Here is a 23,281-nt window from a genome sequence, read left to right on the forward strand (position 1 = left end):
GTGATATCTAAACATCATGCCATACATTTAAAAAAGTATCTAGTATTCTTAAAGTGCTTCACTGGTACCAAGTTAACTGGATCATGTCATCCATCAGCTAGCCTTTTTTGCTTCTGTCTGAATCTCAATTCCCTCAGATATGAAGGGGCTAGCCTGAGGGCTGAGGAGATCAGATGAGATCAAGAATGTAAAAGACACTCTATATTACAAAGCCAGCACAGGGGTAGAAGAGTAGAAAGAGCATAAAGGGCCTCTGCTTCCCCTACTCTCCCCTAGAAGTTTTCTCCTAGAGAAAAATTTGGTTTTTAATCTTTTAAAAAAAAATCAAATACCTGTATAACAATGCTAATGCCCTGGTCACCATTTTAATTACTTTATGTGCTTTCCTGGACTTGACCCTTAAAAAAATTTGTGTGAGCTAGGAGTTACTATCTCACAAATGAGGAAGCTGAAGTTTGTGTCTCTTTCTTCTCTCTTGTACAATCTACCTTCTTTGCCCTCTACAGAGCTACTCTGATTACCAGCTAGTAGGCAGGAACATCTACTGCCAAATAAGACAAGAACAAGAACAAATTTAAATGTGGGAGCTTTAAAGACACCCTGAGGCAAACCTATTCTCTGAGTGTAACCACAGCTGTTTTAAATGCATTTCTCAAGTTTTAGGAATCTGTTGCCCAATGGGGGAGTGATCATAAAAGTTTTTATTTCTAATGTATTTTATTTATTTGTCAATTACAGCTTATATTAAATATAATTTTATATTAATTTCAGGTGTACAGAATAGTGGTTAGACATTTATATAATTTATGAAGTGATTCCTCAATAAGCTTAATACCCACCTGGCACCATATGTAGGTATTACAATATCATTGACTATATTTCCTATGCTGTGCTTTACATCCCCATGACTATTTTGTGTCTACTAACTTGTACTTCTTAATCCCTTCATTATTTATAATAGCCAAGATATGGAAGCAACCTACATGCCCATCAGTAGATGATTGGATTAAGAGGTCTGATATATATATATATATATATATATATATATATATATATATATATATATATATATCTGCCACCCGTCTGCCTTCCCCACAGAACCCATCCAGCTCCTCCTAGGGGCAGCATTGCTCAACACCATCACCCTCTAGCTCTGAAATTATGCCAAAAAGCCATATTCTCAAAGCTCAGCCATTCCTGGCTTACAGCCTTTTAGGGGGGATCTATTACTTTCTTTTGTTATATTTATATATATATATATATAAATATATATAATGGAATATTACTTGGCCATGAAAAAGAATAAAATCTTGTCATTTGAGACAACATGAATGGACATGGATCTAGGTATTACACTATGTGCAATAAAAGTTTTGTAGATCACCTCTCAGTCATGTTATTCTTCAGGATGAGCAGGAAGGAGGCACCACACTTAGATACACTAATGTTTTTACAACTATTCATTTCAGTATAGGTTTATAACTAAGAACAACATAGTAGAAAATATCCCCATAAAGAAATGAAGTTGAATAGGTCATATTAAAATTTTATGTTACATTGCTTTTACAGGACAATTATTTTTCAACCCAGTAAATTTTTATAGGATTTGGTGACCTTTATAGTTATTTCAAGTACTGGCCAATGCTATAGCTCCCAGGTATGAAATTCAAGGCTTCTGTAATTCAAACCTATTTGAAAAAGATGGGCCCACTGGTGTTTCTAACAAAACAAAGTACTATACTTTAAAAAGTAGTTAGTGTTTGGAATAAACAGAAATAGACATATGGCAATTTTACGTGTTCTGCCTGTGACACAGACAGGTAACCTTTAAGCATTGTCAGGGTCTGAGTTAGTCAACATGAAACCCATCAACCCTGACCCAACTCCAGAGACCCAAAATGCATGGTTTTAAAAACCAACAGGAGTATCTCCTTTATAATTCTGGGACAGCTTTCTGGCTCTGCCCCTGCTGACAGTTTAAGGATAAACTGAGAGAGAGAAAAATTCAGCCTCCAAATAAATTAATTTTTGTGTATTTTTCTGTTAAAAAAGCACACACTGTTCATTCCTGCTCAAAAAGCACATTTAATTTGATGCCTCCTGGTTCTGATCAGATTTCAGACAATCAATAAAGCATCCTACTGGGCAATAAACCATCTAGAGCTGCAATCTGCCACCCGTCTGCCTTCCCCACAGAACCCATCCAGCTCCTCCTAGGGGCAGCATTGCTCAACACCATCACCCTCTAGCTCTGAAATTATGCCAAAAAGCCATATTCTCAAAGCTCAGCCATTCCTGGCTTACAGCCTTTTAGGGGGGATCTATTACTTTCTTTTGTTAGCCAAATGCATCTAGAAAGACAATGTCCAAATGGCATGTCTGGAGTGAATACTTAAAAACTATGGCAAATATAGCAAGACCCTTCTCAAATATAATACCACCTAAATAGAAAATCAGGAAATAAGTGTGAAATTCAAATGCTCTAATTAGCACTCCAGGCAAAATGCCCCTTCTGATGGCAAAGAATATGACCCACATTGCCACATGGTTCATAGAAAGTTGGACAGGCTGTTCGACATTCAAAAACTGCAGACTCTCTGTTTGTATTGTTTTTTTGTTTTTTTTGTTTGGGGTCTTGGGGGTTTGTTTTTTTTTTCTCCTCTCTCTTTCTGTTACTATTCCAGAGTGGCCATGTACTGCCTAGGGCTAGCTTGTTTGATCTGTGGCTGCAGAAACAAACAAAGCCATTTAAACCAAATGTAAAAGGTTATGAAGAGGAAGGGAGAGTTAGTGAGGTCTGAGCAAAAGTGAAATATAGACTTTTACACCAAAGGTAGGCTTTAAATTGAACATGACTTCAGGAAAAATCGATTTGCCTTTTCTTTTCTTGTCATAATTTTTCCCTGAAACATGACTTTTGTCAATTGTTGGGGGTGGATTGTTGCATAAACCTTTACACAGTGAAGCTTACCCTACAGAGTTATCAAGTAATGCAGCACCTGTGATGTCATAATTGGTTTCCATGGTGATGAGAAAAAGGAGAAGAGATAGGAGAACCATCACACCAGTGACATGACAGCTGCTTTGGTAGCTGTGGAAATGCTCCTTGAAAACCCATTTTTAGCTTCAGGGTATTGACAGTATCACTAAGATGATTGTACAATAAGTGACAGGGGAGATGAGAGGAAAATGCGAGCCTTTGAAGAGGCAGGTGTCTTGTTCCAAAGCATAATCTTACAATAACTATTAAAGAGAGCAGCAAAAGAATCCACAAACATGCAAGTGCAAAAATTACAATAAAAATTATAAAGTCAGAAAATAAACTAAGAAACCAGAGCTTTCCTCAGGTCTCAATAACATACCCCAACTCTTCCTACCTGATCTGCCATCTCGCTGAATGTCCACATGGTACCATTCCCCATCATTGGCCTTCTTCTGAGTGGCTTTCACTTTAATGGTGCCAGAGCCCATGTCCAGCAGCAGATACAGATTGCCATCAAGGAGTTCCACAGCAAAGAAGTCCACCTTGGTGTTCTTCTGGCTCCGAACATCCTTCCTCTCTTGGGGCTTGCCATGAGTGAAGAGGATCAGGCCATTTGGCTCGGTGGTACGGAAGTCAAAGGATATGGAACCCATGCGTTTGGTGTTCCATTTGGGCAAACTTATATAAGCCTCTGGGGTCTCAAAGTTGATGGGGTCCAGTGTGGCCACATTCTCACACTTGAATACAACTTCCCCATAGATTTTCATCTTGGTATCCCCAATCCGGGCCAGGCGGGACAGCTCCAGCCGGATGTCATTATTCTTATAAACAACCTGTCAAAAGCCAAACAAGTGCCATATGAATCAATCTTGCAAACAGTAACCATCCATCACTCCCTGGGCATCCAGGAAAAAGGCCCACGAAGAGGCTGCATGACACAATAGTCTGAAACATGAGAAACATGAAACACAGCATTTGTAAAAGCACCAAAAAGACCTGTAGGGCATACACAAGTCCTGAATAAGCGATATTTCCATTCTATCCCTTTTTATCTGTTTCTGGTCAATATTTGTATTGTCATAAAGTTATGCAATATAAGCTTACAAGAAGAAATCAACAGGTATTGAGTGTACAGATACAAATATGTGCATACAAAGATACTTACTGACGTGTCCTTAGTAAAAGACCAAAAACAACCTAAATGACTATCAATAATAGACTGGCACATCTTTATGATGGAATATTAAGCAGCCCTTAGAAATCAGGTAGTGCTCCCAATTTTGATGTAGATGCTCTCCAAGTAATATTGTTAAGTGAAATTAGCAAGGAACAGATCAGAGCATGCATTATGCTATCATTGTGTTAACTGTGTATGTTGGGGAGTGTTATAGGTATATATGCTCATGAAGCATAAAACATCTTGGAAAGAAAACACAAGAAACTATGAAATTGTCACTAGGGAATGGATTTTTCATATTAATATTCAGGTGTGGGAGGGAGACTTACTTTTCACAATAGCCTTTTGTATTTGATTTGTTTTAACCATTTAGCTGTATTGCTTAAAGAAAATGATTAATAAGAGATGGTGGGGAAGGAGATCTGCATTTCTTTGCACATTGTGTGCTCTCTCTCTCTCTCTCTCTCTCTCTATATATATATATATATATATATATATATATATATATATACATAGTAGAGGCCAGTGCATGAAATTCGTGTACGGGAGGGGGCTGTACCTCAGCCCGGCCTGCATCTTCTCCAATCTGGGACCCCTCAGGGGATGTCCAACTGCCCGTATGGGATCAGGCCTAAACCCGCACTCAGACATCCCTCTCACAATCTGAGACCACTGGCTCCTAACTGCTCACCTGCCTGCCTACCTTATTGCCCCCTAGCCACTCCCCTGCCAGCCTGATCACCCCCAACTGCCCTCCCCTGCCAGCCAAATCTCCCCCAACTGCCCTCCCTTGCTGGACCAATTGCCCACAACTTCCCTCCTCTGCCGTAACCTGACTCCTCGGCTGGGATCTGACTCCTCTGTGAAAGGTGGCAGAGACGCTGGACCCCGCCTCCACTGTGCATGTGGCCATCTTGTGGCATCCATCTTGTGGTGGCCATCTTGTGATGATGTTGCATGTAAGGACACCTATGCTTTTATTAGTATAGATATATACTAGAGGCCGGTGCACAAAATTCATGCATGGGTAGGGTCCCTAGGCCTGCCCAGCAATCAGGGCCAATCTTTGGGGTGACTAGCGAGGTGATTGGGGGACCCCCGCTGGCACCCACCTTGGCCGGCCTGGTGCCGCCCACTTGCCAGTCCCACCTCCCCACCCCCCGCTGCCAGTCACCTTCCTCTGCAGGGTGACCATCCTATGCAATAAAAGCCTAATATGCTGTGTCCAGTCATCCAGCTGGTCATTCAACCAAAGTGTAATATGCTAATGATATGCTAAGCCTGCTCAACTACTCGCTATGACATGCACTGACCACCACAGGGCAGATAATCGACCGGTAGGGTAGCTTGCTGCTGGAGTCTGGCCAATCAGGACTGAGCAAGATGGGTTGGAAACACCCTGGAGCCCTCCCATTGTCCCTCCCTGGCTGGCCAACCTCCCGCGTCCCTCCCCAGCCCCGATTGTGTACCAGTGGGGTCCCTTGGCCTGATCTGTGCTCTCTGGCAATCCAGGGTGAGGGACACCCCCCCCCCCCGAAGTGCATGAATTTTGTGCACCAAGCCTCTAGTATAAATATATATATTGAGGGAATGAAACACCTTAAAATATAAACAAATATATTATGACTTTCTAAACCTGGTATAATCTACATAAAAGCAGGGAATGATTTTATTCCTCCAAATCAGAGTTTCAAAAAGATTTTGCTGTTACTAGAACTGAATTTTGATGCAGTGTCCTGGGATGGATCAGTGCCCTAGACTTCTGATCTCTAAGCAATGTCCACATTCATATAATAAACAGAGAAAAATATTGGAAGGTAAAGGGGCCAACATTAGAGCACTGATTATGCCAACCTCTGTACTATGTCCTGTACATTATCTCATTCAAATTCTAAGATCCAGATTTAAATTTACGTTCAAATCCCACATCCACTACTTACAAGCTATGTGATCTTGGCAAAGTTTTTAAATTTATCTAAGTCTGTTTTCTCCTGTGAAAATGGGAACATAGGAGTAAATGACTTTATAAGTATGAAATAAGTTAATACACATAAAGCACTTAGAAGTGGCACAAAATAATGATATAAAAATCTCAGCTATTTTATGGGTGGTAGTTGTATTTGTTATTCATCTGATTTCATCCTTTCCAAAGAAAGATCAGAGAAGATTGTACTATCATGTCCTTTTTCAGTAAAATAACAAGAGTTAAAGGTTGAAAATAGTCTGAGAATCCATCTCAGTGATAAGTTAACTGGTTGAGTCATTCCAGTACCTATCATTTAATCCCTAACATCCAGCTATAGAACTGTTTCCCTTCTCTCCTCTATCACCAGGAGAGATTCAAGCAGAGCTGTCTGCCTTTTAATATATACTAATGTCAAAGAATAAAAAATGTCTCACCTATTAAATGACCTTGACCATGGGCCTAACCATAGTCAATAACACTGAAAATAATAATGATATTCATATTTCCTGAGCACCTTCTACCAGGCACTATGCCAAGGATCTGAAGCCATTAGATCAGTGGTTCTCAACCTTCTGGCCCTTTAAATACAGTTCCTCATGTTGTGACCCAACCATAAAATTATTTTCATTGCTACTTCATAACTGTACTGTTGCTACTGTTATGAATTGTAATGTAAATATCTGATATGCAGGATGGTCTTAGGCGACCCCTGTGAAAGGGTCATTCGACAGCCAAAGGGGTCGCGACCCACAGGTTGAGAACCGCTGCAATAGATGCTTACAACACCCTTTTGAAATATCCTCATCATTCCCCTAGTTTATTGTTGTAGAAACACAGAGAATAGTTAAGGAACCAGTCTACAGTCACACAGCTGGTAAGTGGTAGAACTGAACTTGAACCCATGGAATTGGACTCCAGAATCAATATGCTTTATCACTGTGAACACTCCAATTGAGGTCCCACTAGCAGCTCTCATGATGCTCATCTTTAACCTTATGTGGAAAGTCATGCATGTCCAACTCCCCAGTTCAAGAGCTGAATTTCCTATTTTCCCTGTCCTGGACTGACCATTGCAAAGGAGAGACTATACTAGAATCCTTAGCAATCTCTCCAGTGAATGAACCAGAAAATAAAAGTTTAATGACTTGCATATTCTTCTTCTTTCTAACCACCACTATTATGCCCCAGAATGTGAGGTCTCTCTGTCATAACCAAACTTTGGCTTTCTCTGCATTGGGCTAAATACCTAGGAAGATGAGAGCTCCTTGTAAAGGTTAATTATTAATGCATAACAATAGCTCATCCCAATGGGACAGACAAAGACTTGGCTCCATTGAAAGATAAATGTAAAGAGAGCTCAGGTATCCCTACAGAAGGCAGGAATAAAAGAAGGCATTTTAAAGTTTGGGATGCAGAGTCCCATGAAGAGGAACTCTTTTGTAAGAAGGATACACAGTGGAGACAGGAACAGAAGGTAATAAGAATGAAGATTTTTTGAAAGACAGTCAAGAAAATCAGGGCCAAAAACTGGCCAAAGATAACCAGACTTCTCAAAAATGTTCTTGGAAGGTGAACTCTTTATCTATTTTTTGACCCTAACATAATATATATATATATATATATATATATATATATATATATATATATATATATATATATATATATATTATTTATATATATATACTAGAGGCCCGGTGCACAAAAATTTGTGCACTTGGTATGGGCGAGGGGGGTTCCTAAGCCTGGCCTGTGCCCTCTCGCAGTCTGGGACCCCTCGGGAGATAACGACCTGCTGGCTTAGGCCTGCTCCCAGGTGGCAGAGGGCAGGCCCAATCCCTAGGTGCAGCCCCTGGTCGGGCTCAGAGCAGGGCCGATTGGGGAGTTGGGGCGCCGCCCTGTCATGCACAGAGCAGGGCAGATTGGGAGGTTGTGATGCCACCCTCAGTCACGCTCAGGTTAGGGCCAATTGGGGGGTTGGGGCACCGCCCCCTGTCACACTCAAGGCAGGGTCGATGGGGAGGTTGCAGCACCACCCCTTGTCACGCACAGAGCAGGGCCGATCAGGGGGTTGGGGCGCCGCCACTCTCACACTCAGGGCAGGGCCAATGGGGAGGTTATGGCTCTACCCTGTCACACACAGAGCAGGGCCCGTGGCAGGGGGGGGAGCTCCCCCCTATCAGGCACAGAGCAGGGCTGCTCAGGGGGTTGGGGCCCCGCCCCCTGTCACACACAGAGCCATAGGGCGATCAGGGGGTTTGGGCGCTGCCCCCTGTCACGCTGGTCCCGGTGCCGGGAGGCATATTACCCTTTTACTATATAGGGTAGAGGCCTAGTGCATGGATGGGGCCGGCAGGTTTGCCCTGAAGGGTGTCCTGGATCAGGGTGGGGGTCCCCACTGGGGTGCCTGGCCAGTCTGGGTGAGGGGCTGAGGGCTGTTTTCAGGCTGGGAGTGACTGAAGTTCCCAACCGCTCCTTTTTTCTTTTTTTTTTTTTTTATTCTGGGCCAGCTTTACCTTGAGGCTTGGCTCCAGCTCTTAGGCCTCTGTGGCTAAAAGTAGGTTTCTGGCCTTTGCTTACAATGTTGCAAATCTGCTGGCTGAAGTCCGGTGGTATTTGTTACAATGTTTCTTAAACTGCCCGCTCAGAGGCCTGCAGTCGCAGGCGAGGAACGTTGGTTTCCTCCAACAATCCTCTGTCACTGAGGCAAGCAAGCCTCATGTTAGTTTCAAGCTGCCTGGCTGCCGGCCGCCATCTTGGCTGACAGTTAATTTGCATATCTCGCTGATTAGCCAATGAAAAGGGTAGCGGTCGTATGCCAATTACCATGTTTCTCTTTTATTATATATATATATATATATATATATATATATATATATATATGAAAGATGCAAATTGACCATACCTTCATGATGCCCACAGCCAATCAGAAGTGAGTATGCAAATTAACCTCATCACCTCTGTGGAGACTGACAGCAGGGAGGAGGCAGCTCCTGGCAGGGCATGCTTGGCCATCGTCGTGGCGACCCAGGAGCAAGCAAGCGTAGCCTGCAGGCAGCTCCCAACATGGCCCAGGGCGACCCAGGAGCAGGCAAGCCCAGCCCACAGGCAGTTCCCAGCAGGACCTGCTTGGCCTTCACCTCAGCGACCCAGGAGCAGGCAAGTGAGGCCCGCAGGCAGCACCCAGCACAGCCTGCTTGACAGTCACTGCGGTGTGGAGCAGGCAGGCCTCACAGAGAGCAGAAAATCATGGGGAGTGGGCCTAAGCCATCAGTAGGACATCCCCTGAGGGCTCCTGGATTGGAGAGGGTGCAGGTCAGGCTGAGGAACAGACAGACACAGACACACACACACACACACACACACACACACACACACACACACACCATGCACAAATTTCATACACTGGGCCTCTAAAATATATATATATATATATATATATATATATATATATATGGATTGGGTTTTTTCATATTTGCTCCCCAAGTTTCCCAGGCTACAGTGTCTTCCTCTTCTCTCAAACTCTTTAAACAGTGCCCTATCACCAAGATCTACAATCAAACCCATTCCAGGCCCTTGCTGGCTACTCTGTCCTTGCTGATCCCTCTCATTTGATAAACTTAGAATCCTTATATTGCCTGCCAGTGATGAAGCTGTCTGTCCTATTGCCAAAATCATTTGCCATGATTGGAAAAGAAGATTATTCTAATTTACATAATGTGTTTTTTACATTAAATTCTTCCATGATGCCTGAGCTATGTGGCAGGTCCATGAGAATGAATCTAATGGGTAGAGACAGTCATAGCTCACAGAAGTATTTTTTTCTCCCTCTTCCATCTTATCCCAGGCCACACTGTTCTCGGCTTCCTGAGAACATATCTCCATGTATTCGGTTGCAAATGCCACATCCCTGTGCACTCCAGTAAGGGAGCTAGAAGGAGGGAATGTGGGCATGTGCCCTGCAGTGCACAGATGGCTGCTCAGTCCTATTTCCCCTGTCAAGGAACAAGAGGTTTACCAGCTAGGCTTTCTTTTCTCTTGTTTTTAAAGCATATTTAATTCTCTCTGGGTCTACAAATAGGACAATTTCAATAAAAACCACCAGGTCAGCTTGTAAGACCATATTTTATAGGTTCATGATTTCATGACTGAGCACCACTGTGCTGATCCAGTTCAGTGGAGGATGTTTGAAGGTCAGGACACTGGGGAACACTTGCTTGAGTGTGTAGGTTAGCCAAAACAGAATGGTGTAAAGCCAGTGTCAGGTGCCTTGATGTGGAACAGCGCTGACTATAAATCCCAATAAAGCCTTTCAAATTTGTACCTATGAGTGGAGCAGTTTGCATACAACAAGCAAAAGACAAATATCTGCCTCTCACCCAAATTTAATCCTTTGACAATAGATAATAATGAAATGAGCTTTTTCTCTTCAGCTTTCAAGATGGTGCAGCTTCTAGCTAAACTTTTGTGCTAATAATATTAATGTGTAACATTCCTACTCAGGGGAAATAAGTAAAAAGCACTGTGAAAGAATCTTGCTTCTTGTGTGGCCACACAATCATAAATCCTACTTTCTCTATCTCACTTCCCCTGTCCCTCAGCAAGTGATGACTCTTGTCAGGTGTGATTTCCCCTCCTATGAACTGTCTGCTGCACTCCTTTGTCACTCAAAACTCCCTACTTTGTTATCTTTGAATAAACACATGTTTTGTCATTAAAAAATACCTTATCACCAAAAACTATGCATATTTTTATTGATTTCAAAGAAAGAATCATTGATTGGCTGCCTCCTGCACACCCCCACTGGGGATCCAGCCTGCAACCCAGTCATGTGCTCTGACCAGGAATTGAACCATGACCTTCTGGTTCATAGGTTGACTACCACTGAGCCATGCTGGTTGAGCTATGCATTACACTTTTAAAATCTGAAATAGTACCACGCTGTACCAATTCTTAGTAAATGCTTATATTTTCATTAAATTAGATGTCTGACTCAATAAGGCAGTGGTTAAGATCATGGACTTTTCAGTCTCACTAACTAGGGTTTGAGTCCTGCTTCGCCCTTGCCAGCTATGTGACCTTGGAAAAAATATTTAACTGATCTCAGCCTCAGGTTCTTCACCTGCAGAATGTAAAGAACAAGTCTCACTTCACAGGGTTGTAAAGAATGGATGGGATAATATTATCACATACAGAAGTAACTCACACAGTTTCTGACCCTCCATAGGCACTCAGTAAATGGTAGTTATTACTATTAATGTTGTTATTTTCTGTGAAAAGCCAGAACTAAAGCAACAGGTTAGCCTGGCATGGGGTCATCAGGAAGAAAATATTCTCTCTGAGGATAAGCTCTAAACCGACTATCAACTCAAGGGACAGTGGCATTTATAATACATATAAATGCCTATGGCCATTCCTTGTCCCTTCTCTCTCTCTCTCTCTCTCTCTCTCTCTCTCTCTCTCTCTCTCTCTCACACACACACACACACACACACACACACACACACACACACTCGCACACCCTATACCTTTGCACAGATTTATATTCATTATCATTAACATCATTTTCTATCAAAGTGTGCCACTGACCAAACTCCAGCAGTGAAGTCCAAGCATAAATGTGGCAGCAGATGGTCCTCCTAGCTTCCAATATCAGAAAAAACCTAATGTTTGGCATGGCTGGGGCCACATCTGCATCTATAGCCTTGCTAACAGGGGTCAGTAAACTAACTGCCTGCTGAGCTGCAGCTGACATCCAACCTAGGGCCCACAGTCCCAACTGCTACATACCACAGATACCAGCATTTTCATGCTTTAATTCTGTTAACAGTGATTGGATCAAACAAAGAGAAAAACTAAGCACCAGAAACAGAAAATGGGACTGAGTTTCAGACTTGCAGGCAGGAACCAAAAAATATCTAAGTTCTAGGGCTCCAAATAAAGTTGAAAAAGACTCCAGATAAAGTTTAAAAAATAGTAGAATGTTGGCAGTTAATTAACTTTTAATGTTGTGTGATCAACACTCTGTGGGTCAAACATAACAGATCTGATTTATATCACCAAGGACCACCAGTTTATAATCTCTGATCTATGAATATGGTCCCATGTATAAAAGAGTGGCCAAGCAAAGAAAAAAGGGGCAAAAGGCAAGCTGGAGGTACAGCAAAAATCCAGGCAAACTGATCTGGAACCAGGAAAGTCCTCAGTCCCTTCCTCATTTTGAAGGAAGTATCCAGTCTTCTGGGCACCAGGTATTCCAGCCAGAGAAAGAGAGAAAGAGAGAGGGAGGGGGGAAGAGGGAGAGAGAGAGAGAAAGAGAGAGAGAGAGAGAGAGAGAGAGAGAGAGAGAGAGAGAGAGCTGTGCCACATCAGTTACTCCATTCCCACTAGTCAAAGGGCCACGTATATCAGCCCAACAGACTTGCTAACAATGCAGGTCATTATCACGTATGCTCAAAACTTAGACAAACATTTGTTTTCTTGATGGATTCTTCGTGAAATGGAAATTATCAGATAGGTTTCTGTTCAATTATAGATGGTAACAGGCTGAGAATGATTCCCAACCCTTGGCACAATTACAGTGAAGGTCTCATTTTTATTCTCAAGAACTTTCTTAGGACTTTTATGTAGTTAAAAAGGCTAACCAAGAATAGGCTGCCATATGTCCATGTATCTCATAGGGAAAAAATCAGCAATCAAATTTGTGGGGTAGTCAGGATACTGTAAAGGCTCAGTCTATTACAGAATATAAAATTTGCTAACACAGACTTGATCATCCAAGCAAAGCCTACTAGACTTCTACTAAATTCATGATGCAAGAACTTGGTATTGACAGACGTGAGAATTGGCATAGATAGACCCAGGCAATAAATAAGATATGAACTGGCATGTATGGGCCATAGTTCTCCAAGATAGGCCTTGTCAATGGATCATGAAACATCTTTCTAGAGAATCTAAAAACATTTTCCAGATGATTTTTCAGCCATACTTGAATGGAAAACTCTCCCATGTCTTAGAGCCATGCTGGCAAGTATGTGTCTCTCCTCTTCCTTCTTGGAAGATGGCATTTATTATTAATCGATGCCATTCTATTCTACTCCCTTTCCCATTAAACCCAGATGCAGCTTCAGGATTCTTCTCAAGGCAATGCCCTAGGAAGTTGCCACCAGTCACCCAACTCATGCCCTCACCCCCCTGTTGTCTGTGTCCATTGGTTAGGTCTATATGCTTGCATATAAGTCTTTGGTTGATCTCTCCCTCTTACCCCCACCCTCCCCTACCTTCCCTCTGAGGCAAAAAGTCAATTTAATGTAAATTGACTAGCTGTAGTATAATGTTGGAAACAAAAACCCATGGAAATGTGTTAAATACCCTTTAGCTCTAGACCATGGAGGATACAAGGAACATGAGGTATAACCCCTGCTACCAACATGCTTAGAAAGTGTTATAGGATGCTTAAAGGGGGAGGGTATATTTTATATCAGAATTGATATATCAGTGAGATATATTTATCACTCCAATTAATGAATGTACAAGGTCCTGTGAGTAGAAACTTGACTCGGATTGTATTTCCCCTGTGCTTGCCAGGAATGACACTACTATGGTCCTTTAGACTATAAGCTTCCTAAACACAGAGGCTGTGTGCTTCTGATATGGAAACCAATGCATTTCCAGTGTGTAACTAAGTTCCAGCCATATAGTGGAAGCTCAGTAAATACACACCCTTCTTATATTTGCTTATATATGAAACAAACCTACCCAGTGAACACCCACATGTCTTCCTGTCTTAGAATATTTGATGAAGACACCAATCTGACTAGTGTGAAAGTTATATGTCCCAAAACAGAGGAACTAACATCAAATGAGTAGGTGCAACCTGATTATGGAAAGCTCTAAAAAATATAGCTATTTATACAAGGGGGAAATGAACCATTAGAGTAGAAAGAAAGCATTTAGCAGTTTGATTAGAAAGGTGACAAAATTTAAAAAAATGTCTTCCTAAATTACTAGGACACTACTGTTATTTTTATTCCAAGGACTAGAAATGATTCTAATTATCTCACTGTTTTCTCTGGGGATATCATGTCATTCCTTGCTTAAAATCTTTCAATGATTCTCTATCAATTTTAGAATCAACTGCAAACTTTAAGCATTACATTATAAACTTTCCCTGATCTACTCTCCACCTCATCATTGCCAGCCTTGCCAAAGTTCTGTATTCTCCCAATAAACCTTATCCAGAATAAGCCTCACCTGAGTTACCTATCTGAATGACTACTGCTCACTCTTTGAGGAATAATTTAGACACCACTTCCTTTGGGAAACCTTCATCAATTTTCTTCATCATCATTCCACTCCCATCCACAGCTGATTTCCTCCTCTCTTCTCCAAAGGCTCCATGCTCTAACTGCTGCCACAGAAATTATCATGATGCGCTGTAATGTCCGTCTCCCCTTCAGACTGGGAGCTTCTTAAGTGAAGAAAATTGTGTCTTTCTTCTCAGTGTCTCAAGTGCCCATCCTAGTGCATGACACAAAGTCAGTACATGTTTGTAAGAAGATGTTGAAAATGGGGAGAAAGCAGAGCAAGGAAGCTCACAAAGGCTAATTTTGGATGTCTCTAAGTCACTGAGGACTACAATGCAGAGAGAAACCTCTATATTCATTCTGCTTGATATGTTACAAGAGGAGAGAATGTATAAATGATTCCATGTGATGGAATCACTGAATATTTAGTGAGGTTTTCCCTAGTGTGCATGCTTAGTAATGTTTAAGGCTATCAATATGGAAAGTTATGCACACCGGAGTGGCAGCTGTCATTAGCTTATATGTCTTGGCAGAGCACTAACAGGAGAAGAAGAAAAAGATCAAACACAAATTCTAGCAAGATCCTCTAAGAGATTAACTGACAAAGCTCAGGACCAAAACTGCCTCCCACTCTGAAATATGCTAAGGGACTACTGTCCACCTCTTTATGATAGTCTAGCTTGGACTACCATAGAAAACACATAGAGATTTTGAAACAGTACCTCATAGCCTTTATCATCTCTACTCAGAATTAAAAAAAAAGAATGAATCCCCGAACAATGAAACTTTGGCCACAGCTAGCAACTTCTGGCTGCTACAAACTACCCTGAAAGAAGATAGATTGCAATAGGGATGCCAAATAGCTTTTGGAGAAAGAGATTATATGAAAGTCCCAAATGCAGAAGAACTGGGGAAAATACTATAAAAATATTCAATGAAACCACACCTTCAAGAAACCTAAAATAGTTAGTTGGAAACAGTAGTAGCGTATGAGGGAAGCAAGTTGGTGTTCTACACAGCTTAGAAGTCAAGAGCAGTGGATTCAGAACCATGGACAGTAATAGATGAGCCTAAGAAGTGCTGACCAATGGGCAAGTTCCTGGAGGACTCTGGGGCTAGAAGGCAAGTTCACACAGGGGCTTTGCAGTTCATCCTCTTATAATGTGAAGCCCACTCATTCATACAAAGTACACATGGACCAGAGCTGTATGGCTTCCGGATGGCCGGGCAACATCCAAAGAAGGTGCTCTGCCTGTCAGAAGCAACTGCAAACTATTTCTTGAAGCTCTGCTTCTTTGCCTAATAAAGGATTTAATCAGATGATGGCTTTTCAAAGTGGTCCAAAGAGTCCTTCTACAATCAGCAGAAGAGGTGGGGAAAGTGATAACAAGAATATGCCAAGCTGGCAGGTACTTGATAACAGAATCATTTCCAAACTGATACAATTAGAGTTGTTTCAAACTGACAAGACAGAAATGCTAGTACTCAAATTGTTGTGTGTGTTTTTTTTTTGTTTTTTTTTTTTAATGAACAGGTTTCTTTACCTTTGTTAACTTCAAAATAAATGGTCATGCAATAAATGAGGTCACCCCCCCTTTTTTTGGGGGGGGGGGCTCCCTTGCAAGGTGCTGGTACTAAGCTATGACTTTACATTACCTTTAGTAAATTTGCAGAGACCTTGATAACCACTAGATGTCCCTTATGCCATGCAAAACCAACCTGAAATGAATTTCACTACCAGTTACACAAATCACATTTAAAGATAGCTTTTCTAAGACATGGATCTTAGGTATCAATTGTAATCCCTATTATGACTCACTCCTCCTTATTTTTATCATGCCCGTTTCTATAGTATTTCAGTGGCCCTTTATTCAATTATTGGCAGGGGGTAGAAAATTATTATGAATTAAGATGCTTTTAGAGGTGCAAATGACAGAGAAATGGGCAGAGACGAATACCGTAGAAAAGGGATATAGTGTACCTAAAGAGGTCCAAAATTCTTTATCACTTTTGGAAATAAAATAAACTTTTATATAAATGGAGAAACCCACTAGCTCAGCTAAAATTCACATTCTCCATACACTAAGATCTTGGATTCTTCCATTTAATGAAACTAGGTATCGCAAATAATTTTAACATTTTTAAACTTTTGTGTTGTTGTTAATCCTCACCCAGGGATTTTCTTTCCATTGATTTTGAGAAAGAGTGGAAGGAAGGGGAGAGACAGAGACAGAAACATCAATGTGACAGAGACACATCGATTGGTTGCCTCCTGCACATGCCCCAACTGGGGCCAGGATCCAGCCTGCAACCTAGGTATGTTCCTTGACTGGAATCAAACCCATGATCCTTCAGTCCATGGGCCTATGCTCTAACCACTGAGAAAGCTGACTAGAGCAAATAATTTTAATTTTGCTTGTCAAGTTTGGTCAATTAAGAGTGGCTGCCTAGGACACAGAGCAGGAAAGACTGCTGTGCTGTGACCAGGGAGCAACGTCTGTGATGGGTGTGAGAATGGGGAATGATTGCTCCCATGATATGTATTTTCAGAACCTGAGTTAAACTTCAGCTCTAATCCTCCCAAACTTGGATGATGGTGGGTAGTGGTGGTGGTAGTGGTGGTGGTGGTGATAGCAGTAGGAGAAGTAGAAATAGCTAACCTTAATGGAGGGTTTTCTTGGGCCAGACATTATCTTTAGTATTTAACAGATAATTATTTAATCCCCATGTGACAAATATCCAAACTGAGACATGACACTATGATACATTTGAGATTAAAAGGAGGCACTGCCTTAGCTGGTTTGCTCAGTGGATAGTGCATCTGAAGGGTCCCACATTCATTTCTGGTCAAGGGCACATGCCTGGGTTTCAGGCTCGATCCCCAGTAGGGGGCATGCAGGAGGCAACCAATCAATGATTCTCATCATTGGTGTTTCTCTCTCCCTCTCTCCTCCTCTCTGAAATCAATAAAAATATATTTTTAAAAAGAAGGCACTATTAATAATTCACTTGGACAACAGATATAACCCAGGACTTTCCCAGACTACCTGTGGTGGATGGCCACCCTATTTTATACTCACAAAAGCCTGAGGCATGAATGGCAGCATAAAATAGGGTTGAGGCATTTGCTGAAGCCAAACTATCTGGGTTCAAAAATCCTTACTTTGCTACTTGTTACTTAACCTCTCTGTACCTCAGTTTCCTCATCTTTGGAGTGGGATAATAACAGTACTTACCTTATAGGGTTTTCATGTGGACTAGAAGATTAACTATATGCAAAGTGTCTAGAATAGTCCCTGCCACATGGTAAGTGATGGTTACTATTATCCTTATTTTAAAGAAAAGAGATTTTTTGGAATCAGAGATTTTAAGATCTACATGAAGTCACAGAACTATTATATAGTGGAGCCAGAATGAAATGCAGATAAGTCTGGCTTGAGTGCCTGTGCACTCAATAGCTATTATTATTGTCCCTATATATAAAAGAAAAAATAAACAACTGTTTTCTTAAGATCCCTCCTTAAATCCAGCTTCTCCAGTGGTCTGAATCATAAAGAAATCTCTAGAAAAGTTAGTTTCCCCTGACTGTGGCTTAGGCTAGCAGGTTACAGTCAGGTGTGCACACTGAAGGAAGCACATTCAGGAGCACCTGAGAGAGCCTTGCAGAAGACCTCTCCTGGGGCCCATGCCCCTCCTTAGGTTATATGTGAGAGATGCACTACAGGTATAGAGGAACCAGGAAGTATCTGCATCCCAAGTTCAAATACTGAAGTTCTTTCCTAATTCAAAAATTTTTGAACTCCCTGCTCTAAATTTGTATTCCAGAGCTCCTACTCTCTCTTGATCCCACCTCAATTTCCCTCCCAGTGACCACCTAGATCAGTGATGGTGAACCTTTTGAGCTTGGTGTGTCAGCATTTTGAAAAACTTTAACTTAACCCTGGTGCCATGTCACATATAGAAATTTTTTGATATTTGCAACCATGCTAAAACAAAGACTTATATTTTTGATACTTATTTTATATACTTAAATGCCATTTAACAAAGAAAAATCAGCCAAAAAATGAGTTCATGTGTCACCTCTGACATGCGTGTCATAGGTTCGCCATCACTGACCTAGATCCTTTGTGACTCTCCTGGTAAAACAGAAGACAAAAGCTACCACTGGACACAGAGGAGTGAGTGCCAGGCCAGCTGAGCACACCTGTCCCCCAGAACTGGGAAAAGATCCACACAAAACAGAGACATGTAAGAGGAACTGGTTGCCTTGCTGACTTGCTCAGAACTCCAACCAGCTCTTCTAGTCACTTAATCAGCTTCTCAATAAGGATCAATTGTTTACTTTCATGCTGAGGACTAGGAATTTGACCACACCTGCCTGTCCAATGGCATGGGGCTGACCTAAATTAGCCCCTTCCTGACAGTAGCCCCAAGATTCTTTTAAATGGGCCATCAGTTTGGAAGCTGTTTATTCATGAGGTATGTCTTTAAGCAAAACCAAGTTCCTGGAAGCGTAAACACTTTAAGTCTGCAAAGGTGGAAAGACATCTGTCTCTACAGTAGGTTGAATAATTTCCCTCAAAGATATTAGGAACCTGTAAATGTTACGTTGCTGGAAAGGGTCTTTGCTACTGTGATTAAGTTCTTGAGGTGAGACTATCCTATATTATTCAGGTGGGCCCCAAATGCAATCACCTGTATTCTTGTAAAGAGGAGGCAGAGGAAGATTATACACATACAGAGAAGGTGGCACTGTGAAGGTGGAGGCAGAGATTGGAGGGATGAAGCCACAAGTTAGGCATTGCTGACAGCTACCAGAAACTGGAAGAGGCATATTTGAATTGAGTCATTCCATTTACCAACTTCCTTTGGAATCTAAATCAGCAGGTAGAAAGCTTGGTACCATCTAATCAGGCCAAACTGGAGTTATCAAGGGGACAAGAAAGTACTCAAGAAGCCTAGGGAATATATATGGTGGTTGGGGGGCCTTTCTATCACCAAAGGTCTAACAGGTGTCCTGACCTTTGGTGATAAAACAGTGATAAAAACCCACTGTTATCTCTGGCTCCTAAACTGTAGAGTTCATTTTTAGACTGGCATGGAAGTAAACAGTACCAAATGTTTTATTACCTGCCTCCTATTTAACCACTGATGAAAGAGGAGAGAATTTTTACCAACCTGTCCAGCAGCAGTCAAAATACTGTATTTTAATTTAGTTGCCTCCCATGATAAAAAAATATTTAACTGATGAGTAAATAATTCTGAAATAAGGTTACTAATAGCCTACTAATTAAATTTAAATGGGTACCAATCTGTAGAACACTCAGTATCTGTGCAGTAGCTGACATTTTTATCTATCACTCCCTTCTCAAAATTCTCTTTTCTGGGGTTTCCTGATTGCACACTTTCCAAGTAACTCTTTGATGACTCATTTTCAGCCTCTGTTATCAGCCTTTTTTTCCAAATTCCTTAAAAAGTGGTTTCCCCAAACATCTGATGAAGGCTTTCTTTCCTCTTTTCACTAATCTACCTCATTCACTGGCACATCTTTATCTATGCCACTCTCCAAAGCCCCAGGGCCCCAAAATAGATTGTCTGCTGGAATAATTCATCTATCTAAAATTAAAATTTACAGTAGATCCTTAAAATCAACCTGTCTAAAAGCAAACTCATCAATTCCTCCTCTAGACTTGCTTATTTCTCTGTTAGTGGTCAACTCAAATTTAAATTTTTATAGATATATACGATGATTCTTCCCTCCTCATTGTCCATAGTATTAAATTCTTATGAAGTATATTTTATTCCATATCCAACAAGTCTTTAGTAATCATTTTTTTCTGCTTCATTCCTACTATCATTGGCCCTATTTAGGCTTCCATTTTATTTAATCATCCAGTTCACAACCATAGAGAATTTAATAAGTATTAGGCTATAAGATGAATGAGATGGCCCCTACCTTAAGGAGCTTTATTTCAGTAGAAGTGTTACACATGTGAGGAGATATACATAGGAAAGAATCACAGCTGGCTTAAATATATACATATCTTCTCACATGTGATAAAAGGAATTCAGTAGAAGTGAGAAATTCTGGAGAGAAAGGAAGGAGGGAGAAGGAGAAATGAGGAGAGATAAAGACAGGAGGGAGTGGGGGAGAGAGGTATGGACCAAGAAATCCAACAGAACTGGAAATGAGACAAATTATACTCCAGAGAAGTGTCATAAGACCACCTTATTCCTAGCTTAAAGGAAGAGACAGTTGATGTTAAGATATATAAAGGGCATAGTCTCCATTTTACCCTGCATCTCCATTCTAGGGCTACCCATCTACAAATGCTTTTTACAGCTAACTAACCTGAATAGAGAAGAAGTTATGCCAAATTATTCCTGAAACCCTATATATTTGTAGTCTTAATCACTTGTATCCTCTCTGAGTACTTTTCCCCCTCCAGATTCTCTGTTATCTTTCCTAAGCAATTGAACTGAATGAACTTAGGGCAGAAATCATGTCCATCTTTGAAGTAAGCACTCAGTAAGCACTCAACATATAACCCAAACTGCTGTCAATATGTCCTTCTATAGTATCATGTATGCCCCTCAGGAATTCTAACCAAATTATTTAAATACCAAAATAACTAATCTAATGGGGTCTAGTAATGATCATTATTTTGATGATGGTGATGATGATGATATTGATAATGAAAGAGGAGCAGGAAGAGGAGGTGAAGAAAATACAGTGATCAATATGGCACTAGAAATAGCTTCACTTTAAATCATCTTTAGATCATTTCCAAAATAAGGAAAGGAAACAATAGCAAAAAGATTAGAAGAGTACCAATCCCATTTATTGGAGTTAATAAAACCATTATCCTAAGTGTTTCACCATTCTTGGTCTATATATTTAATCAACTATAATAGAGTCTATTTCAAATTTGTCTTGAAAGTATGGAATATGGACTACATATTTATGAAAGCACAGAACTTGAAGAAAAACTTCTTGAAAAGAAAACTTTCTTTCTTTGATTTCTATGACTTACAATTTACTCAATCTATTTTCTCCCATTTCTTACTAGCTACTCTTTCTTCTCAAGATTTTATTAATGTGTGTGTTCCCTAAGGCTCAGCCTTGATCTCTCCACTCTTTTTGCTCTGCACTTCTGTTGTAGCTCATTACATTCCCAGTTCCAACTCTTTACTCTATGCAGAGAGCTCCTAAATATTTAAGCCAGCTGTGATTCTTCCCTATGTTCAGACTCATATCTCCAACCAATAGCTGAGTATTTTCTATTTGACTACCTTTCTCTTAAGCGAAAATATTTCAATCATCATCTTGCTCACAAACTTGCCTCCCCCCAACCTCCTGTACTCTTGATGTCATGTCACTCTTCACTATCAAACCCACTTGACCATTCTGATTACAACAACAAAAAAAAGCTCTTCCAAAAGTTGTCTTTCATCAATTCCACACTTATCACTCCCTCCTCGATCCACTTCAAATTGGTGTATTTGCCCCATACCACACCACAAGAGTGACCAAAAGATTGACAGAACCCATGATTAATTCTCATTCCCTTTGACCTTTCAGTGCAGTCTTCCTCTCGCAAGATTTACTTCTCAGGATATCTTAAGATCCCATACTCCCCTGCAACTCCACCATTATAATCTCTCTCAGTTTCTTTTGTTGGCTCTTCCACTATAAGACCTCTACTTGTGGAGTGCCCCAGAATTATGCCTTTGGCCCCCTCTTTATTCCAACTACATCCTATGAGTACCATTACTTTAAATATCATATATATTTTGTTGATGCTCAAATTTATATCTCTAGCCATATATTCCCTCTGATCATCAGACTTACATTCCCAACTATCTTGACATTTTTGCTGAAAAAGCTTATAAACTAAACATGACTAAAAGCAGAAATATTGATTTCACCTTCCACAAGCCCACTCTTCTCAAGCATCCCCACTTGGATGCTGTTACTACCAGATATCTAAACCTGGAAGATATCATGGAGCCATCAGTGCAGTAATAGTTCTGACCCTTTGACTCCCTGGCACAAGATAGGATTGTATTCCTTGGCCACCCTGTTGTAGGTGTAGGTGGAGTTGTGTGATACTTTTGTCCAATTAGAAGTGATATGTGTCATTTCCAGGCCAAACACTTAACTGCTTCTAATGTAAATCCTCCAAATTTCTCTTTTCCTTTTTCAATGTTCCAGTGGTAGACAACATTGTCATCCCATGTCCTAGAGAGAGGACAATTATAAAAATATCAAACCACCAGCCAACACACAAAGGATATCACATGTGAGTGAGAAAATTTAACCTCTCTTGTTTTAAGCCTCTGATATTTTGGAGTAGTTTGTTGCTACAACATAATCAAGATTCCCTTGACTAATAAAGATATCCTCTAACAGCCAATATCTGAATCATCAATAAATGCTACTGACTCTACCTCCAATATATATCCCGCATTCTATCACTTTTTACCATCTCCATTGCTCCCATGCTGGTCCACATTTCTATATTTTCTTGACTGGATGTCAAGAACAGCCACCTACCTATCTCCTGTCTCTACTGGTGCACATTCTGGCCCATACTCCATAGACAAGTCAGAGGGATTTTTTCTAAATTCAGATCAGTCACTCCCCTGCTATAAAGGGCCCTATGGTATTTCCTTGTAATCAGAATGAAACTCCAACTCTTTACTATGGCTTAAAGGCTGTACATAACTATGGTCTCACTGAATTCATTCTATTTTATATCCCTTGAATTCAACAAACACCTACTCCTCAGGTCTCTGCATTTGCTGGTCTTTGAACTTCTTATCAAGCAAGTGTCATCTCCCTACTAACT

The 23,281-nt window shown here is 40.9% G+C and overlaps 1 protein-coding gene across 10 annotated transcripts in view; it reads right to left on the reverse strand.

Moving 5' to 3' along the window:
- Nucleotides 1-23,281, reverse strand: part of NRXN3 (neurexin 3) — a gene marked incomplete at its 5' end in the record, with an annotated part of 1,486,708 nt that overhangs the window by 1,072,875 nt on the left and 390,552 nt on the right. For all 10 annotated transcript variants that reach the window (XM_081083746.1, XM_081083745.1, XM_081083748.1 and 7 more), the window contains one exon: nucleotides 3,378-3,816. In XM_081083746.1, the coding sequence (XP_080939872.1) occupies nucleotides 3,378-3,816 (439 nt within the window). The remainder of the gene's footprint in view (nucleotides 1-3,377; nucleotides 3,817-23,281) is intronic.

This window comes from Myotis nattereri (genome assembly GCF_964212035.1).
Source record: "Myotis nattereri genome assembly, chromosome: 1".
Classification (NCBI taxonomy): domain Eukaryota; kingdom Metazoa; phylum Chordata; class Mammalia; order Chiroptera; family Vespertilionidae; genus Myotis; species Myotis nattereri.